General features: G+C 43.8%; 1 protein-coding gene across 2 annotated transcripts in view; it reads left to right on the forward strand.

Moving 5' to 3' along the window:
* zfhx4 (zinc finger homeobox 4) overlaps nt 1-21,574 on the forward strand; it is an 84,225-nt gene that overhangs the window by 22,400 nt on the left and 40,251 nt on the right. For both annotated transcript variants that reach the window (XM_068581432.1, XM_068581431.1), the window contains exons 2-5: nt 1,360-3,883; nt 4,107-4,331; nt 4,933-5,227; nt 6,924-7,465. In XM_068581432.1, coding sequence (XP_068437533.1) covers nt 1,406-3,883; nt 4,107-4,331; nt 4,933-5,227; nt 6,924-7,465 — 3,540 coding nt within the window. In that variant the 5' untranslated portion in view covers nt 1,360-1,405. The remainder of the gene's footprint in view (nt 1-1,359; nt 3,884-4,106; nt 4,332-4,932; nt 5,228-6,923; nt 7,466-21,574) is intronic.

The raw sequence follows: 21,574 nt of genomic DNA on the forward strand, positions 1-21,574 counted from the left end.
AAAAAAACCTGTCACGCAAAACTAGCTCATTTGTTGCATTTAGCTAAGCAAGAAAGCACTTTCTTAGCATTTAAGCTTCAGTTCTCAAGCATATAGTCTGTTTTTCTGTTTCTCCCAATATCACTTTAGTGTTTTTTTCTTGTTCACTTTATGTGATGGAAAATTAATACAAAAGAACATGAAATTACTGTGAGTTTGTGGGTTTAGGAGGCTTTTTTTGTGTGTACGTTTGTGTTTGCCTTTGGGTTCGTATTTGTGGCCTGTTGTGAAAAGCCAAGAGATTGAAGTCGTGAGCGGTTGAGAGATGGGCAGCCACCCAGGATTGATAACATCTCACTGGTATTCCAAACATCATTCTTCATGGAAGCTCATTCTCTTTGTCCTCCTCTCTCTCTTCCTGTATCACTCTATTTCTCTCTCTTTCATGTATGGCTATTATATGAAAACATATACATTATTATACATTATTAATGTGCATACTGTGGTATGTACTTTCCTGAATTATTCCTTAATTTGCACCCTTATCTAAAAAAACTGTTCTACCTTTCCTGAGCTGCATGCCAATATATAGTTTCATACTTGCCTGGTTCACACAAAGTCATAGCTTCAGGGCATTAATAGCTGAATAGGTGTTCCCTAATTAGCCACTCCTGAGTGGTACGAACATACCAATTCTGAATTAGCCAATTATCGAAGGCTCCTCTAACTCTAAGTCACCCTTCCTCATCGAGGAATACTCTAACTGTTCTGCATATCCGCTATTTATTAGTTTTCAAGACTGATAATCTTACCTCTGTTTCTTTATTAATTTGTCCATGATGTAAGAATATGCAAAGTAAGCTTCTTTAGCTTGATATTATAATGTTTTAACCAACAGGACAAAACCAAGGTGAAACTGCTTCCAGTGTACAGTAGTATGTCGATCAAAAGAGTGCACTACTAGACAATTGAGTTATTCTGATAAACTTCCCTACTGCCAGCTGTCATGGGAGCTGCATCATTCATTTAGTGTCCAAGCCCTGGTTCCTGGGGCCAACAAGAGATAAAACTTTTCTCCACTTTTCAAAAGTTGCCATGGTGTCTGGTAGGTGGGAGGCTATACAGAGATAGATGACTGTCATGTTGTGTTGAAATCACCAATATGTGCTTGAGAAATCAGTCTGATCCAAATGAGGTCGTCAACAACACATTTGGTACAAGGTTTAATGTGGTGTGAGAGTATGTTGGAGTTAATTGAAACAAAGTTAATAGTGATTTAGAATTAGCCAACATTATCTGTTATTTGACACTGTGGTAGTCGAACAACACCATTTACTAAATCCCCATTGTCCTTTTTCATTTCTGTCTTTCCCAACTCAGGTCCCTGTTAGGCTGGATGAGATGAGATCCCTATGTAGTGGTCGTCATGGCAACTTGTGACTCTCCCCCTATGGTGTCATCACGGCAGCAGGAACATGGTGGCCAGAGGCTGGACGCTGCTGCTGAGGACAACGCCGTCATTGCCATGGAGACCAACAACGCCGCCAACAACAACAACAACCAAATGTCGCCTGCTGCCATTGGAGAGCCAGAGAATGGCCTCGGAGAGCCCGCTGTGAGCCCGCTGAGGTCCACTTCTACCCCCACCAATGTCAGTGCAACCACCGACCCTGGACCTGAACAGAGTCGGAGAGAAAGCTTTACTACTGGTAACAAAGGGAGTGTTACCGGGACTTTACCAGGAGGAGGAGGAGCAGCTTTGGGTTCGGACTGTTCTGCCCCTGCCACATCTCCTGTGGCACCGGCAAAGGAGATCCCCTGCAACGAATGTTCTAGTTCCTTTTCCAGTTTACAAAAATACATGGAGCACCACTGCCCCAACGCCCGTCTGCCTACCACTGGAGGTCATGAGGAGGGTGAGGAGGTAGAAGGGATGTTAGGAGAGGAGAGTGAAGATGAAGGAGAACGTGAGTTGGGTTCTGCCGAAGTGGGAGAAATGAACAGCGAGATGGAGATGGAAGAGGATAGTGATGTGGAGAACCTGAGCGGCGAGATCATCTACCAGCCCGATGGCTCTGCCTTCATCCTGGAGGACGCCAAAGAGCAGTGTGGCAACCAGGGGGGGATGTCTGGGCCTCACCAGTTCAGGGGCCTACTGTCCCCCCAGACCTTCCCCAACGCCCAGGTCAGCAGTGGCCAGAGTGGCCTGAGCCCAAGGGGAGAGAGGTTGGAGCAGCCAACTGCACCCATGTCCTTCTACCCCCAGATCATCAACACCTTCCACATCGCTTCATCCCTGGGGAACAACCCCCTAGTGGCCGACCACCCCTCCTTCCCAAATACCTCAGCTGGAGGGCTGGCGGGCACTGGTCCTGTGTTGCACAGTTTTCGTGTCTATGACCTCCGCCACAAGAATGACAAAGACTATCTGAAGGCGGATGGTGCAGCCAAAAACTCCTGTGTGTCCAAAGATGTCCCTAACAATGTGGACTTGTCCAAGTTTGAGGGCTGTGTGGCCGATGGGCGGCGGAAGCCTGTGCTGATGTGTTTTCTGTGCAAGCTGTCTTTTGGCTACAGCCGTTCCTTTGTGACACATGCTGTCCATGACCACCGTATGACCCTGAATGATCAGGAGCAGAAACTGCTGAGCAACAAGCACGTCTCTGCCATCATCCAGGGCATCGGCAAGGACAAAGAACCTCTTATAAGCTTTCTGGAACCAAAAAACCCCCCAAACTCTGTGCTACCCCAATTTCCCACACCTGCCAACTTCCTAGGGCCAGACACGGGGCTCCACGGTTTGTGGAACGCTTTCCACAGTAGTGGGGAGAGTACCGATTCCCTTCAGGCAGGTTTTGCCTTCCTGAAGGGCAGTGCCAGCAGCTCCTCCAATGACCAAACTCTTAGAACCCAAACCATGCCAAAGGCTGAGACCAACCCAAACCTTGGGGGAGGGGCTGGTGCTCACAGAACCCCCAGCGGGAGTTCTGCTGCTGCCACTATTGGCAACCTGTTAGGTCGGAACTCTGATAGTGACTGCAAGGGCCACGTTAGGGACACATGCACTTTGCAACCCAATGGGCCGGACCTGAGCCAGTACCCGCATGTCAAGCGGGAGCCCAGTGCAGTTGGAGGAGAAAGTCCAGAGCAGGATGATGATGCTTACTCCAATGGTGGTGGAGTAGAAATGGAGGCAGATGAGGAGGAGGATCAGACCATGGCGATGACAGGCCAGCGGGCCAACAGCACCAGTAGCAAAGATTTCCCTATCTTAAACCAAAGTATTTCCCCCTTTTCCAACAGTGTGCTAAAGTTAAACAGTGACAGCAAAGGCCCTGCATCCACCTCCTCTTCCTCCCTACCTGCATGTGAGAAGCTGGAGATGGAGAAGAGCTGCCTGTCCACTGCCCTGGCAGAAGCCAGAGAGCGGGAAAGCAGCAACGACTCAACCAGTGAAACTCTGGCAGGACAAGATGGGTCGTCGCCATCCTCCCACCCCCTTGACATGATGATGTTGCGCAGAGATGATGAGAGTCCTGGACCTCTGCATCAACACACAGGAAATCCCAGTACACCTGGAACTCCAGGGACACCTGGTACCCCTGGTCCAGGGGAAGGGTCCCCAGGTAGTGGGGTGGAGTGCCCAAAGTGTGACACAGTCTTGGGATCTTCGCGGTCTCTAGGAGGGCATATGACGATGATGCATTCACGTAACTCCTGCAAGACGCTGAAGTGTCCCAAGTGTAACTGGCACTACAAGTACCAGCAGACGCTGGACGCCCACATGAAGGAGAAACATCCAGAGTCTGGTGGATCATGTGCGTACTGCCGCACAGGACAGCCTCACCCTCGTTTAGCCAGGGGCGAAAGCTATACCTGTGGATACAAGCCTTTCCGCTGTGAGGTCTGTCTATCTCATTCTCATTTCTATGGACTTCCAAAAATTTCCAAATTCTGTTAAAAAAATGTGTTTATGTGGGTTTTATAAGCCAACATCAATATTTGATTCAACAAAAACAAATCACTCAGTTTGGTGGACATATGCTAATAGAAACGTATCATTGTTTTAGCAATATAGATGATGTATACCATGCGTATCATACCCTGTATTCATTCTTACCTTTTAGGTATGCAACTACTCAACCACCACCAAAGGCAACCTAAGCATCCACATGCAGTCAGACAAGCATTTGAACAACGTACAAACGCTCCAGAACGGTGGCACTGAGGTACAATACAACCACAACCATACCCATACCCATGCCAATCCTGTACCCAGTGCCAGCCTTGGTGGAGGCTGCGGTGTACCCTCGCCATCAAAGCCCAAACAGAAGCCCACTTGGCGTTGTGAGGTAATGAAACAACAGTGTCATTGTAGTGCTGTGCTAGCTACATACCAAATTGCTTCTTTCAATGTCTAAACAATAAGACAAATTATTTCCCTCAGCGTCACTATGTCTATTATTCTTCTTGGCCACATCATCTGACCTCTTGTCATTATAATACAGAATTTTTCTAACATTCTAGCAATATCGACAAATATTGTAGAACTAGCATTATCCAGAAATATTATAGAACTAAAATAAATTCAGGATCTGCACTAAAATGCATTAAAAGTTCTGTTGTTTTTGTTTCAGCTGTTTTCAATAGCCATTATGAATGTAATAAAAATATAAATAATATTGTCTAATTGACAATTATATATATATATATATATATATATATATATATATATATATATATATATATATATATATATATATATATATACATATACATATTTATATATATATATATATATATATATATATATATATATATATATATATATATATATATATATATATATATACACACACAAAAAAAGTGCAAAACAATGCTTTGATAAAGATAATGAAACTAGCATAGTCAGATGCCATAAAAAGTAAATGTATCCCACCTCTTTTCCAACAGGTTTGTGACTATGAGACCAATGTTGCACGGAACTTGAGAATTCATATGACTAGTGAAAAACACATGCACAACATGATGCTGCTGCAGCAGAACATGAAGCAGATCCAACACAGCCTCCATATGGGCCTGGCCCCAGCTGAGGCAGAGCTCTACCAGTACTACCTGGCTCAAAACATGGGCATGGCAGGTGTAAAGCTGGAGAGCCCAGGAGGCAGCAGTGGCCCAGATGCTCAGATGATGATTAACCCGTTCCAGCTAGATCCTGCAACCGCAGCGGCTCTTGGATCTGGTCTAGGTGAGTGATCCTAGAATTACAATTAAATAATAGTTTTACCGCAAAGTCAATTTAAACGCAAGCAAGGAATTTCCTACTGAGTGTGTGACAAGGTATTTGGCTTTTTGATTTATTTGCCCTTGAGCTTCTTTTTTTCTTCTTTTTCTGCTCATCATTCACTTTCATTTCTACGTGTTGTTGTCTCATATATCTGGTGCCATCTGGGTATTGTTTTTTTGTTTTTTTTCTCTGTACCTTTCCTTTGTTGCTCTTCATTTTTCTTCATTCCCTCTAACCTTTTCTTTTTCTACTCCCATCCTTTTTACCTGGCTCCCCCTATCCACACCCTCTTCTCTTTTTCTCTACCTCATATCTCTGCTCTCATATTGTCCCTCTGTCATTGTCTCCTTTCTTTGACCCCTCTCACTGATTAAAAAATGATTATGAGACGCCACATGAGAATTATTCTTAATCTTTCATTTGTAATTTTCTTAAGTCAGCTTAATCCCTGCCCATACACACCCCACCCCACCTTTACTCACCCCGGAGAGGACTCACACTCAGATACACACACGTCCACACACTCTCACACAGCAGGAAGCGGATTCCCGTAGGAGTGAGAGAGATTTAACAATGACCCTGTAGTGTTACACACCCACTCCCTCTTCTAGTGTGGAGGTCACAGCCCAGCCAGCAGATGTACTCTCAGTGAATTACACTGATAACACACAGCTCCCCATAGTGAGCACAGCTGTACATAGGTTTAGATGGTGTGAGCAGGATACTTATAAATTCAACTCGCACAAATATGCACACTTACACAAAGAATGAATATACATGATGACATTTCATCTCACATTTAGCATCTCATTCAGGTAAAAGTGTGCCATGGTTTTAATTAAACCAGCACACACCGCCACACATCTAGTCATCCACTAATTGGGGGAATATACTTGAACTATAAAAAAAAGATTCAAATGATTTGTAATTGTTAGATCCTCTGTGCTCCCAAACACAGTGTTGATATATTATCTGAAAAATGACATGATTAGCTTTGGTAACAAGACAATGAAGGGATCAAACGAAAGAGTTAATTACATTTCTATGAATGGCAGATCTTTCTTTTTCCAGGGTGGGCAGGCGGAAGAAAGAGAAAACTTGTATAATGCATTGATCAGCTTTTCAAATCTCTGCGTGGATGTGAGAAAAGCCTGGAGCCCTAAAACCGTTGTCCCACCATTGCTGAGAGCAGTAATTAAAGCTACCTGATGAGCGAGTTAGCAAGTTGAAAAGGATGATTGTAATTGATCCTGATTCAATCCTATTAGGGGTTTTTTATAGACAAGACTTTGTAAGGAGCCCTAGCCCTCTGTGAGGCTTTATTTTATCAAATCCTTTTGTGTGAGAGAGGCCTGCATGGAGGACTCACTTTTCTCTCCACACTTAATTTCATTAAAAGAGCTTTTTTCTCTTTCTCATTCTCTCTTTTATCCCTCCCTATGCATGCCAGCCTTTCATTTTCATCCAAGCTTTGTCTTTCTGTCATACCTCTTTGTTTTGATGTATCTTTCTGTGCGTACTGCCTGCCTTCTATCTGACATATTATCCTTCCATGCTTCCGTGTATTTAATCCTTGTGAGAGCCCAAGGTTTTAAACACCTTGTTGGCATTCCTCTTTGCTGTCTAACTTTGTTTTTTCACAATTTGTCTCCCACAGTGGGTAGTGACCTCTCAGCAGAGTTGCGTCTTGCCAGTGGTCAACTGATGGCAGACGACCTATCCTTGGTGTCCTCTGGTGGAATGGGGGGTATGTCCTCATCCGACCCCTCCCTCTCCTCCTTGTCTCCACCTATCAACGACCCCTCACTGCGCCTCTACCAGTGTGCCGTGTGCAACTGCTACTCCACAGACAGCCTGGAGGCTCTCAACGCCCACGTCAACGCCGAGCGTTCTTTGCCCGAAGAGGAGTGGCGCTGCGTGGTTGGCGACGTCTATCAGTGCAAGCTCTGCAGCTACAACACCCAGCTTAAGGCCAACTTTCAGCTGCACTGCAAGACAGACAAGCACATGCAGAAGCACCAGCTGGTGGCTCACATCAAGGAGGGAGGCAAAGCCAACCAGTGGAGATTAAAGTGTGTGGCCATTGGCAACCCTGTGCACCTCAAGTGCAATGCCTGTGACTACTACAGCAACAGCGTGGATAAACTGAGACTACATGCCACCAATCAGAGGCATGAGGCTGCCATCCGCCTCTATAAGGTAAAAACACATTATTATTTTTGCCAGACACTGATATTATATTGTACATAAACCTATAATAGCATTCTTACTGGTATGCGTCTCAGGGGAAAACCATTCATTTTAAGGTCAGATGGAAAAAAAAACAACACTTTTTTGTTGACAAAGAATTTGCCCCATCCTCTTGACTGCACTGTCACATGGATATAAGGTTCCCATGAGAAGGGAATGGCCGAGATGGGAAAGGTCACAGGATGATTCCATCAGACATGGGTATATGTCCTGCTTATGACCAGTTGGCAGTACTGTTACTGTTAATTATACACAAGTCACGTACTATCAGCAAGTTTAAAATGTTTGAAAGTTTTGATTATCTTCAGCTATCCTTACAGCTTGTTTTCTTCCCAGCTGTAAATAATTCTGGAATAATTCAAGAATGTGTTTTCATCATAAGGGTGTAGAGCCTATGACAACTTTATTAAGTTTGAATATTTAAAGTAGAATATGTTCTATTGATAACTTAAAAAAACAAACGTTACAATTGAAAAAAATGAAATATAATATTTGTATTTTAAATGTATGTAAAACAATGACTTCCAAAACATGATAGGGGAATCTTTTTTTGCTTGGGAATATTTAGTCGTTACCAAACTAGTTGCCCAGCAGAACAAATAAGTCAAATACTTAAGTAATTAAACACTTCAATCGCTGAGCAATAAACAATTCCTCCAAAGAAATTCCAACACAACCAATATTTGGCATCTTTCTTCTCTCCAATGTATTTAAGGTGATTTAGTTTGTCAGACGTATCCTTCAGCTTAATAAGATGCCGTTACATTTCCGAGGCCTTGCCCTACAGGACAGGATCAAGTGCATTACATTAATGAGGATTTCTTTACTACTGTACGCGACATTTGGCAGTGGGAGGTGTTTGTTTGTGTGTGGGTGTGTACGTTGTGTCTTAAATGTAGAGACAGTAGTAAGAGGATATAAAAGTGTCTTCAATTGATGTTTTTTTAAATATGTAACTACAATGTTATTACTTATTCTGCCACATTTGTATTATAATAATAAGCCTATTCACAATTATTTAGTCTTATTGTCAAAGTATAAAAGTAAAATGTCAGCAATCAGCATTATTTGACAAAAAGTGTTGCGTCATTGTTTTGCATGTCCCAAGTAAGACTCAAGTATTTTCAATCAAGTTCCAAGTCAAGAGAGTCAAGTCAAATACTTCTTTGGGCTTGAAGCAAGTATTAACCCACTAGATTTACGTAAGAAAAAAATCCTGCATTACACAGTGATATTGAATGAATTTATACAGAAATCTGTGTCTGATTCTTACTTACAGTTCCAAGCCTTGAGTGGATTAAGTACACTGGCATTCTTAAGGTTATTTAAAACAGTCATAGTTGACTTAAACAGGATGTACGTATTGACACGGGATAGTTTGGCAAGGCTTAACTTGGCATGGGATGAGGTGGCGATGTCGGTCCTCAGGGACTGTTCACTAATTGCATTGAAATATTTAGAGTGTATAAATTCTTCATAAAAGTGCTGCTTGCACATCTGCCCGTATATAGCTAACCCATAGGAGCAGCTTGATTAGCTCACACTAATCAGATTCTCCTTAAGGCTGATTTATACTCGGGTTTTACGCAGAGACGCAAGCACGCAAGACACGCATGGCCGACCTTGCGTGGTCAAATCGGCCATTTTGCGTGCTTGCGTGCGACACCCAAAATTTCTGACTATCCATCAAAGCAACGCAAGCCCACAAGACTGTGATTGGTCTGCTAACCACATCCTTTCTGAGTCTCGCATTTCCGGTTTCATAGCATAATACCGCTGTTTTTAAAAGCCATAGCAGAAACACAAACAATGGATCCCGTTGAAGAACGTTTGGCTGAAGAGGTTCGCAAATATGAGCATTTATTTAACCCGTCTGACGGAGTATAAGGACACGCAGATGGAGGTGAATTCCTGGAGGGAGATATTATTGAACGCCGGCGTGCAGGTCGACTCTAAACGGTCGTTGCGCCACCTGCTGTTGTGGCGTACGGAAAACGCAGGGGAACTAAAAATCTAAACGAGTCCGTCAATCCGACTGTGTGGCCAGCCGGAGTTATAGTTGCAGAAGTATAATTCAGCCTTTGCTGTCAAAAGAAGACTTTAGCATCGGCGTGTTTGTGTGTTCGTGTGTGTGTGTGTGTGTTTGTGTGTGTGTGAATGTCTTCGTGTATGTCTGTATGCCTACCTTTTGAGTGTTGAGCCGGTCTTACCAGCTGTTGATATAAAAGTTGATTTAAATGACGCAATAGCCAAATAGGTGAACACTGGCAGCTATGTAATCCTGCAAAGAAATCTACTTCTATCCGTTGTGATTAAATGTACAAACCCAAGAAGTACAATAAACAGTTCAGAAATAAAACAAAGAGGCTTTCCAAATTTAGATCTTATTTTGCGTTACAAGAAATGTCAGTAAAGCAGGGGAGTAAAGTTTTCGGCACACACACACAACAGTGTGTGCTGGCAAGTGAGAGTCATCCGAATGCCCCCTCTATGCACCCATACAACCCCTCATCTACCCACCCACCCACCTACCCCACAGGCCTCAACAAATCTGTTCCACAGATGACGGTTTTAATGCCTCTGGCAGAAATCCCACTATTTTACCCTTGGACATGTGGTATTAAAGGAGAGAGGCCGAAAGAAAGCATAGAGCAGAGGCAGAGGGAAAAAAAATCATTTCTTTATTTGACCAGAAAAACACCTCTCCTTTTATGTATTGGCAGAGGTGAAAAGCACATGGGGATGGAGGTAGCTTGGCCGGGCACATAAAAGATCCGAGTGTTGACGACTTTACCATCTGTTTTTTTGGAAACACAGAATATCTTTATGGCATGGGAAACCATTTGAAGATACAAACAAAAAGCATATTCAGGATATTTTATGGCTGCTTTGTAGCAGCAATGGAGTACTTCTAAAGGGAATTGAGAGTTTGAAAGTGTGTTTTTCCAGGCTTTGAAACTGCAAGAGGCAAATGACATTAACAGCACATGGACATCAAGTCATCTGGTGTCCAGGGCACAGCAGGTGGCGCAGGAAGTCATACGCCTTATATGGAAAAAGCGGAGGTCCAAGCCTCGCTGCTTATTGGAGAAGAAACATAGGAAATCCGATTGGTTTGTTTTTAATAAGAGTCTACCGCACAGGCTGTTTTCTTTCACATTATCTCTCATGAAACGAAATGTAGTCTCTGTGTAAAAGTGTGTCGAGAACCTTACTTTAGTATTATCACAGCTGCCAAGTGAAAATCTTTATCCCCTGGAAACACTTAAAATCACAAAATGGAAGATGTTTTAATGTAGCGTTTGTATGTCAGCAGCCTGTGAGGTAAGCTCTGCATTAAATGTTGCCGTAGCATAGCGTGTCCATAGCTGGCCTGGCTCATGTTTGCCTTAGCATTGAGTATGATGATGTATGGCTTCGTTATGATTTTTAATAATAAACACTGGCCTTAATACACATGGAGACAGGAGTAAATCTGTCATTGCCATTCACAAGTGCTGCAGGGCTAAGTAGGGGGTTTAGTTTGTAGTGAGCATGTGTGTTTGTGTGTGTGTGTGTGTGTGTGTGTGTGTGTGTGTGTGTGTGTGTGTGTGTGTGTGTGTGTGTGTGTGTGTGTGTGTTTCCCCACAGAGCTTTGAGGTCTCGAACTGGGCTGTTCTTGCCCCTGGGTCATTAGAAGTGGAGAATGTTCATGGTCAATGTGGCATGGTCAAGGACCACACACACATGTACACACACACTCTGTGTCTCATAGGCCATAGCACCTGTTTCTCAGATGGCTGTCCGAATGAATCTTTAACTGTCCTCAGCCACCACCACCCCACCCCGGTCTGTCTGTCTAGCTTTCCGTCATAATTCAAGCGGAAATGGATGTCCGGGTCCACTGCACATTTCCATATCTCTGTTTTTCTTTTCATTCTTTTCCCCCCTTACACTCTCCTTTGAACTCATATGTTTATAAATTGCTCAACTTTTTATGATAGAGATGGAGGGAGAGAGGGAGGAGATACATTTGATTTGGTTTGTTAGTGGGACATACAGAGAATGAGAACACAGATAGAAGGTGTCTCTTTCTGACGCTGTCTCCCACTTTTTCACTCCCTCCGTGTTACCCACTCTCTTTGTTTTGTCTTTGACTGTCTCTTTCTCCCATTGTCTCTCTCTTTTTCTATTTCTCCCTTGGGGAGCCGCAGATAGGCCATCTCATTACCCATGATCCTCTTGGCAACACCATGGCCGGGAAACGAAGGGTGGGGGGAATTAAATGAGGGGGGATGATAGGAGGGAGGGATGGAAGGAAAAGAAGAAGAGGAGGAAAATGGGCTGAATTTATAGATGCATCAAAAGGAGAGTGTCCTTTTCTCAATTTCATTATCGTCTCCTTTTCTTATTTTTTTCTTCTTATTTCTTTTCGCTTTTTTTCATCAACCATTTTTTTTTCAATCACTATGACCCCCCCCCCTCCCTCCCTCTATCCTCCACCCCCTCCCTCTCACATTTTATTCTCCTCCATCTCCCTCAGATGGAGATGGCTGTGCTTATGCATCTGTGATATTAAGTCTACCGCTGTGCCTTGGCTATTAGCAAGGGTCAACCCTGCCCACTCTCATTTGAAAATCAAATGGCCCTATATATATGCAGCCCAAATTATTGGACTGTCATTTGGACTTGTGTGATGGGGAAATGGACAGGAGATTGACTCTCATAGATTTGCATAAAAAGCCATTGTGCCTCTACCCGGAATTGAAAAAGAGACTGGATCTATTTCAAATGCATGGCACCATTTATGACACACATACACACACACACACACACACACACACACACACACACACACACACACACACACACACACACACACACACACACACACACACACACATATAAATGCATATGTGCATACAGAGATATGGTATTACATAAATTCATAAAGACACACTCACACATACAGTACCGGCACTCAAATACAATAGTCTTGGTTATCAAGTTACCATTTTCCACTTGAGCCCATGTCCACTTGTTCCAGACACTGGCTCTTGATCACTGCGTCCTCATCTCACAGACAGACCTAAAGAGTTTCTCTTCAAAAAGGAATATTTGCAGACACTTCACACTAGATGCTACTTGACTGCAAGACATAGATTTTCATGTTCTGTCACTGAGACTGATGATGCAACCAGCCGCCGAGAGTTCACCGCTGTGAACCTGACCAGACGAATGAATTCACGTCAGTGATTTTGCCAGAAAGGTTGTCTCTCTCTCTCTCTCTCTCTCTCTCTCTCTCTCTCTCTCTCTCTCTGCCAGGCAAAGAGATGCCGGTTAGTAGATTATTCAAATTGTCTCCTCTTTCACCTGCATGGAGATTACAATGGAAATCTCTCAGAGGTCTGGGGTTGAAGTGGGGGATGGAGGGTGGTGGCTAATTAAAGCATAAAAGCAGGTGTGTTTGTGTGTGTATATGCTGTTGCTTTGTGTGTTTGACAGAAAGGTTTGAATAGATTGACTACCCCACCCTTCCCCCTTCTTCCCAATAATCCTCATAGATATTAATAAGAGTTTCGCCCATTCTCTCTCCAACGCCTTAAACAGATGGCCGGCAAAGCATTAGTCTCACTGTGTGTGTGTGTGTGTGTGTGTGTGTGTGTGTGTGTGTGTGTGTGTGTGTGTGTATGTGTGTGTGTGTGTGTGTGTGTGTGTGTGTGTGTGTGCAATGTCCAGCCTTGGTCCAGCTCCTGATTGACACTCATTCGTAATGTTTAATTACCCTAGCCAGCTTCCCCCTCCTCTCCTTTCTACTTCTCGACCCTCCGGTGAATTAGTTCAGGCCGGCAGACGGCGCTTGGAGAAACCTTCTTTTTTCTTCCGTTTGCAAGGTGTGTTTCTCTTGAAGTGTAAGACAAAGAAAGAAACAGGGCTACTTTTCTCATATTAATATCCAGATGTGATCCTCTTCATAATCATTCCTACTCCTCTCTAAGCTGTGGGTCATTTGGGCCGGGCCGGGGCCAAGCCATTTGTCCATGTGTAGGGGACTGTGAAGCAGATCGAGGCTGACAGGTATGGGAACGATAGCGGAGAGAGATGGGGAGGGGAGGTGTGTGTGTGTGTGTTGTGTGTGTGTGTGTGTGGGGGCGGGGGGGTTCAGGGTATTCCAGACCACCAGAAGGAAGGGAACATTGCAGGGATGCAGGAACAAAAGAAGCTAGCAGGAGTTTGTCTTTTTTTGTCTTTTTTTTCCCCTCGGCTCATTTGAACCCTCCCACCCTCGCTATATCTCCAACACCCACCCAAATACACACTTCCCTCCTCTTCCTCCTCCTCCTCATCCTACACCCCCTACTCACACACTTGTCTCCATCCTCAACTCCTCCCCATTACTTCTTTTTGCTCTGGGGTCTTGATCATCCTGTCGGGACAAAGATAACAGAGTGTTTTTGAAAAAAAAAAAATAGTAAAAAAACAGGGATCATCAAAGCGGGCGCATGATCTCAAATATGATCTCTCGGGGCACGTTGCCTTTACTTTTGATACCTTGATTTGATCAGAGCTGACATGGGAGCGAGATCAGATAAATATTTTTTGTAAGTTCATTAGCGTTACTTTTGATTTCACCTGACATTAAAATGCGTGCCTAATTTGTCTAAAAGTTGTCTTAGAAATCTTAGACTCGTAAAGCTTTATGCACCAATTAGGGACAAGTAGGTGTTCTATTCTTGAAATAGTCTGAAATGTTACATCAGCTTTAGAATGGTATTTAGATAGAACAATAACTAATTCCCCTTCTCATGAAGCTATCAGGATATTGATATGGACCAAGTTGAACTGAAATACTCCTCAACGCCTTTCAAAATCAATAATCAATCGATTGGAGGTAATTGTGCCTCCCTTGGAATGGTCCCAAGTCTCTCTCTCTCTCTCTCTCTGTCGCTTTCTCTCTCCTTCTCACACTCTCTCTGTTATTATCAGCATGTGGCCCAGTATTCGGCCTTTCAGCATTCCAGCTGTAATTGATTTTAACCATTAGGTGCTCAGTGAATAGATAAGTAGTGGGAGATATTCGATTAATACGGTGAAAAAGAGAGGCAAGGATGAAAAGAGAGGGAGAACCAGGCAGGATGAAGGATTGAGGGATGTTGTTGGACAGAGAGAAAGAGGAACTGACCTGTCCTGCTGTCTATCTGTCTCTACCACTAGTCTTCCATCCTCACAGCAGCACAATACCGCTGACCTCCTGTGAGTTCAAGCAGCTTAGTTTCTGCGAGTAATCCTTAATGCTTTGAAATAGACCTGATAGAAAGCCCACTTACTTGTTCAGGATTAATGTGGGTTGGATTGGGTTGGGTTGGGGGTGGAGGGTCCTGAGTTTTTCGGCACATTTAGTTAAATTAACCCATTGGAATTACCAAATTCAACTCTAATTGTGGACTCATTTGCTGGGCAGGAGTGGACTGTCTTCTTAGGCACATTGCACTTCGTCGGCAAAAAGATGGGAGACTTGCGTTGAACATCTTTGTATATTATCTGCCTCATGCATTAATACGTCACCCCTTCTCTATTGTTTGTGTTTAGATTTACTACTGTGGCCTGAGCGCTATTATTTCTTTTAGTAGTTGCCCATCCCCTACAAAGGCCATTTTGAATCTGAGTGCCGCTGACGGTGGTATTGCTTCTTAAGATATAAGTCAGACTTTTTTTGCTCTGTTCTTTCTTCTCTTTTCCTCTTTCTGGCAGGAGTGTAGGTTAGGACTAGGGGTAGGGGCGGATGGCGGGGTGATGGGGTGGGGGGAACAAAGGCAAACATTTGAGTAATCTTCAAAGAGCCCATTGGTATGTTGAGTGGACGCTGGTATGCGGACTACGGCTGAGGCTTTTTCAAGGGAAAACAATATCCTTCCTTTAGACAGCCTGGGCAAACACTACCAGCCAGGCGACTGCCCAGTGCTGCCACCGCTATGCTTAACCCCCCCACACCTGATCCCCCCTTACCGGGCTCACGCAGTAAATGGTAGGGTCCTCTATGTTGCCGGAACAGCACTGAGCTCATCATTATGGGTTTATGGGGGCAGACAGAACATCACAGGTTGTCGAATGTTTGGCTGGCTGAGCTTATTTGGCGTGTCGGAAACTGTTGCAGAAAGTAGTTATCTCTGTGTGAGACAGTCACTATTTAAATGTCTTGAGTTTCGATGAAGAGGGGTAAAGCAGACAGAAAGAGAAGGACGCTCCTCCGCCTTGTGTAGCAGGGAGGGATCAAGTGTGCCATCTTGTAGGTCAACTACAAGGCATTTGATTTCCTGTGGCCAAATGCAAAACGGTGCTACTGAAGAGGCACTTTCATTGTGCTCTGCCTGGCAGAGGTACCACTCCAGAGTGCACACACACTTATACACACCTTTTACATACAACAAGTCCCATTGTTTCTCAGGAATACGGCCTAAATATCAATTTACTTTCCGAAAGTTAAAGATTCTGTTACATTGTTCATAGTATTGTGTAGTATTTGAACTTAGGTAAACTAAGCAGCGCATGTGTGTAGTGATGTAGGAATAAAAACAAGTACCGCAGCTCTGAAAAGAAAGAAGCAGACAGTCTGCCATTTTGTGACAGTTTCAAAATGAATTCCCTTTGTCCAGTAATCATAGCCATTTTCTCACGAGGATCCACCCCAGGGATAATTTCTCCCATTTCTCTGTCATTAGCAGGTCCTGGTATTAGGCTTGTGTTTTGTTCCCTGTACCTTTTGTTTTGTGCTAAGTGAAACCATGCGACAGGGTAGGGGCTAACTGGAAAACAATACTCCCCTTCACAGGCTCAGGAATGTGTAATTAGTGATTTGAACCCGACTACACTCGTCTAGATTCTTCCCTATCATTCTCTCTCTCGCCATCTCCTTTTCTTTTGTTCTCTCAGTTATAGATTCTCAGACTCTTTCCCTCTCAATCTATCGGTTAGTTTCTCTCACTGTACGTTTCTGTCATTCATTTTGTCTAACTATCTCTAATAGACATTTTTCAGCAAGTCTCCATTACAAACAGAGTGAAGAAAAACAAACTTGGCAAAAATTGCTGCTCTTCTCGGCGCCAAAATTATTTTCCCTTCTCTTCCTTTTCAGTTTTAGTTAAATATAACAACGTCAGTGCAGTACAAACCTCTTTGATGGTATCAGCCAATAAACTGAAGCCCTCTTTATTTTTGTTTTTCTCCCCGTCTTTCATAGATCCTGTCAATTAGGTCTTGCCTTGATTTCCCAAAAGCATCTTTGCATGTCGGGAAAAATGGAAAATGTTGAATTCTCCCCAAAAACACGTCAGTATTTCAGCAATACCCCTCCCCTACACTGCTGGAAAAAAAGATAATCCCTCAAGCATGTTAGCATTTCAATGATCTTGATCTCAGCATTTTATGATCTCTGTCCCATTGTGAGTCGATGGAAAAGATAATCTCAGCTGCAATATGGTTTAGGGAAATGGGCACGTCTGGTCAGTCTCACCTGGCTGTGATGGAGACAAGCGGGGGCTTTTAGACCCTAATGGGCTAAGGTCAGGATGGCTAATAGAGAGTAAGTGGCTGAGCCATGCTGTCTAAATCTAATGCTAATGTAAATACTGATCCATTTTCATGGGGGGAGTGAGCTAGCTTTCAAGACACCTAACACACATACACGCACTGGTGAGAAAGGAAGATGTATCCTGGTGTCTCTGTCTCCTACAATCTGTTACTCCCAACTGCTGGGTCAGTACATTATAAAACATGTGGTCAGTACATTATAAAACATATGGTGACTGTGCTCGAGACGCAAGGAAAGGTATTCCTGACACATCCACTGACTAAGACCAGAAGAAATGGATCATGTTGTAAATTTACAAGACTGTGTTTTTCTTGGGCAGAGCTGAGAATCAGAAGGCATTTTTCCAAACAAGGGGCCAGAGGCCAGGAAGCTGTGAACTTCAGATTGACCTTTGCCCCATATGTCAGACACACTTACGTCACTTCTACAAGTGCGTGTGTGTGTGTGTGTGTGTGTGTGTGTGTGTGTGTGTGTGTGTGTGTGTGAGAGTGAGTGAGTGAGAGGCGGCGTGACAAAAAATAGAGGGTAAGACTGGAAACTGGACTTTTGCTTCACTCTACAAGCCCTGTGCTAAGCCTTATCGCTCTTGCATCCTCATATGTTCTGCTGACAAATCGCTAAGATTAAAGAAGGCAGAAGAAGTGAGGTGAAAAAGAGGGAAAGAACAAGTTGAAGGAAAGCAAAAAGTGACAGCACAGAAGCAGGGAAGAGTGGCAGGAAGCTCGTGTGAAAGACTCATTGTGATAATTAATTTATTTGGCTTGCCGGCCATTATTCGTTGGATGCTTATTATTATTAGATGACCTCGGCTAAGCTCGCCCACAGGCCCTGCACCTCATGGACAGGCCTCAGAGCTCCGATCACATGTGACTGCCAGCAGGCACAGCCGAGAGAAACAGAAGAGCCAATTGAGCTCTCGGAAAATATTTAAACATTTGTATTAGTTATATTTAATATATTTTGCTTGCATTTATGAACGTGAGAACCCTGGCAGTAAAGAAAGTGGTGATGGCCATCAGGAAAGAAAAGAAGGTCAGATAGGTCAGTGGGATTGTTGTGCTATTTCAGTATCCTCAGATCGAGTAAGAGAGAGAGAGAAAAGCAGGAGATGTGTCTGTATATAAGTGCATATGCAATGTGCACTCAGCACTTTTTGTATGTGGCTCCCATTTGCATATTTGTTTTTGTGCGTGTGCAGCACGGAATCTGTCTCCACACTATATCCGCTGCTCTCTTTATCTGTGGAAGCGCGGTGGCACATACCTGGGCCCTCAGCATCTCTTTTCAGCAGTGCATTCTGCCAGCAAATCCATTGGCAGTGATCTTGCGTTACATCTATGTCTTGGGGGCTGAGCGGCGGTTACCAGTAACATGTGTTAGAGAGGCAGTAGCACCGATGGAATTCTACACTTGGCAGCCTTCCAGGCAGCGCTGGTATGTGTTTAAAATACTTTCAAGGAACAAAACACGCTTTTGTTGTTTGCTGGGCCAAGTGGGGTTGTTTTTGTCTCCGATGGCCCCCGGGGGCCCAGGGGATAGCACCGGAAGCTGGTGACGTTCCAAAAAGAAGGTATACCCAACAACAAGCTCCCTGCTTCCCTTCCCCCCAAAAGAAAAACACAGATGAAAGGAGATAAAGAAACTTTATGCATGCACACACTCTCAGCGGACACAAATAGAAAAGAAGGGTGTGCTGATTCTTTACATATATAACGCATGCACACAGGCTTTGACACACACACACACACACACACACACACACACACACACACACACTGGTTATTAAGACATAGCTGCGGTAGCGGAGGGTTCTTATTTTCCATATGTATTCATTAGCTGACTGGTTCTACACTTAATGACAGGAAAGAGTCATGTTTTTACTGAATACCCTAATTTGTCATTTGGTTTATGGAGGAAAACACAGCCACACTCCTTTGCACTGCCAACCAAACATCTTTGTCCTTGTACCAGTGCACACGCACAATCACAGGCAAAGACAAAAGAGACAGACACAAAATCACACTTGTGAGGTGAAATGAAAAAAAATCTCGAGTTGAAATTATTGATACATAAAAATTCCCCCACACACATACGCAGACAGATGCAGAAGAAGAAAAGAAGCATGAAATTATACCCCCACCCGGCCGCTTCCACACACACACACACTTCCACTTACATGTGCACCCACAGAGAGATAAAAGAAGTTGTGAGGAGATGTCTTTTGCCTTGGCTTATTAAGAATTCAGTTAATGAGGCAGCTTTGTCACCACGGATATAACAAATGAATATGAGACAGCAGTGCTGCTTTCCTCCCCCCGAACCCAGGGAGCTAGCAGAGGAGAGGTGTATGCGCTTGTGTTTATGTGTGTGTGAGAAAGGTGTTTTGTAAACATCTCATTCTGCATAATGAATGCAGTCCTCTGTCATCCTCTCTCACACACACACACACACACACATACGCAGACACACATATGCAGACAAATACACACAACAGCAGAAAACCACTACACAAGGGAGCTTCCCTTACCTGCCAAATTGACTCTCTTCCCCTCTCCTCATCTCCTCGTGTGTGTGTGTGAGTGTGTGTGTGTGTGTGTGCGTGCGTGCGTGCGTGCGTGTGTGTGTGTGTGTGTGTGTGTGTGTGCGTGCGTGTGGATGTGTGAGTGTGTGTGTCATTGACAGGGCTGACAATGTTGTGTTTTTGACAGGTAAACAGGAAGTCCCAAGTGTCATAATTTGCATTGTGTGTATGGGGGAGTATGCACACCTCCTCCACCATCCAGAGATGTCTGTGCCATGTTTAGGTCCACCCAGGGAGTGCTGTTTAGCTGGTTTTGATTGGCCCACAGGGAGCGTTAGCTTATTTGGTTGTTTGCCAAAAACTAATCTCAAACAATTAACCACCAGGCACTCTGGAGAGGTGCCATATTGACAGGGATGGGCCTTTTTGCCATCCTGCGCTCACACACACACACACACACACACACATATGACACAAATGTACGTACAGCACATATACACACACACAAATCAGCTGCGGCATAAATTACATGCACATTTCAAGCAGACACACACAGGCGCAAACCCAGGAGCAGGAACAGTGTGTTTGTGTGTTTGAATATGCATTACACAGCCCACGCCTGGCAGGAGTCAAAGTGCTCCTTTAAAAGTTCATAAATCATGGATGTTCTGGCCTGTGATCACCAGACCGCCTGCATTTCAGGCCTGCAGAGTGCCAGAGAGCGACAGACAGCCCTCTAGTTTAGGTCTTAAACAAACCCTCTGGAATGTGCTGATGGGGGGAGAATTAATATTAGGCCTAAACCTATCTGGCAGTCCAGTTCAACCCCAAGTATATCATCCAGCGACTCTCAGCCTACACTTCAGATCTTAAAAACAAATAGAATATACGTACGTACATGGTTGGATGGGAAGCGTCCTATGCAGCCACTGATTTATATTACGTTTTTTAATTTGGAACCAGTGCAATTACATTAATGGCCATGCCATTAGGAAGCACTGGAAACCCTCTACATCCTGATAAGACTCAACTATCATGTCTCCTCTGCAAATAAAAAACACTCACATAACACAGCACCGTTCCAATGAGCTTTTCTTCTGTCGCAGTTGTTAATATAATAGGTTGTCATTGAAAAAAAGAAAGGCCTTGTTGGATTACTAGTTTTTCATTCAATTTTAAATACCCACATTTCTAGCCGAGTGGTCATAAAATAAAAGTATATTGGGGTGGAGTGCAGACACGATTGAATCGGGTAAAACAAATATCACACAGAACAAATATCAGACATTATGTTTCTATAATGTTGTAATAATGATTAACGTGGACGGTTGGGTTGTATGCAAATACAGGGTTTTGTGTGTGTGTGGTGTTTAGCACATGGCTATGGATACGGAAGGCCATTATGAGGGGCCAGAACAAGATGATTGGTCTATTCATCCTATTTCTGCAGCATAACCTGGGCTAGCGTTTTAATACTTTAACTCCTTTGTTTTGAGCAGCAACTTAGGGAGAAACATATAATTGGTAGCATTTACTAAAGTTATTGTTGGGAAGAATTTCAAAAAAAAATTTCAATGAAAAGACATGAACTCAAATCTTCTTAAGTATGCATATTTGCGTGTTTGTGATTTGCGCTATGTGCGTTTGCTTCCATGAGCACATGTGTGTGTTTGGTTACCACGGCAAGGCTCAGCAGCACATTCTCCTGCGAGGGAGGGAGGGAAGGAAAGAAAAGAAGCAGAGAGAGAGAGGGAGAAGGAGCGAGGGAGGCCTCCTTTCACAGAGAAACAAAGATAGCTGTAATTAATGGCCCTGAGCTCTGGACTAGGGGAGCTTTCTTCTGACAACTCCGACTTAATTAAAACTTAAGACTTCTGAAAGGGCCTCTGACTGCGAGGGGACGTCCCACCGTCTCGTGAGAAAAACCTCGTAAGATTTTCTACAAAAGAAAGAAAGAGGGAGAGACAGA

This window comes from Clinocottus analis, unplaced genomic scaffold, assembly GCF_023055335.1.
Source record: "Clinocottus analis isolate CAN_PGR_092001 unplaced genomic scaffold, fCliAna1.0.p SCAF_18, whole genome shotgun sequence".
NCBI classification, from domain to species: domain Eukaryota; kingdom Metazoa; phylum Chordata; class Actinopteri; order Perciformes; family Cottidae; genus Clinocottus; species Clinocottus analis.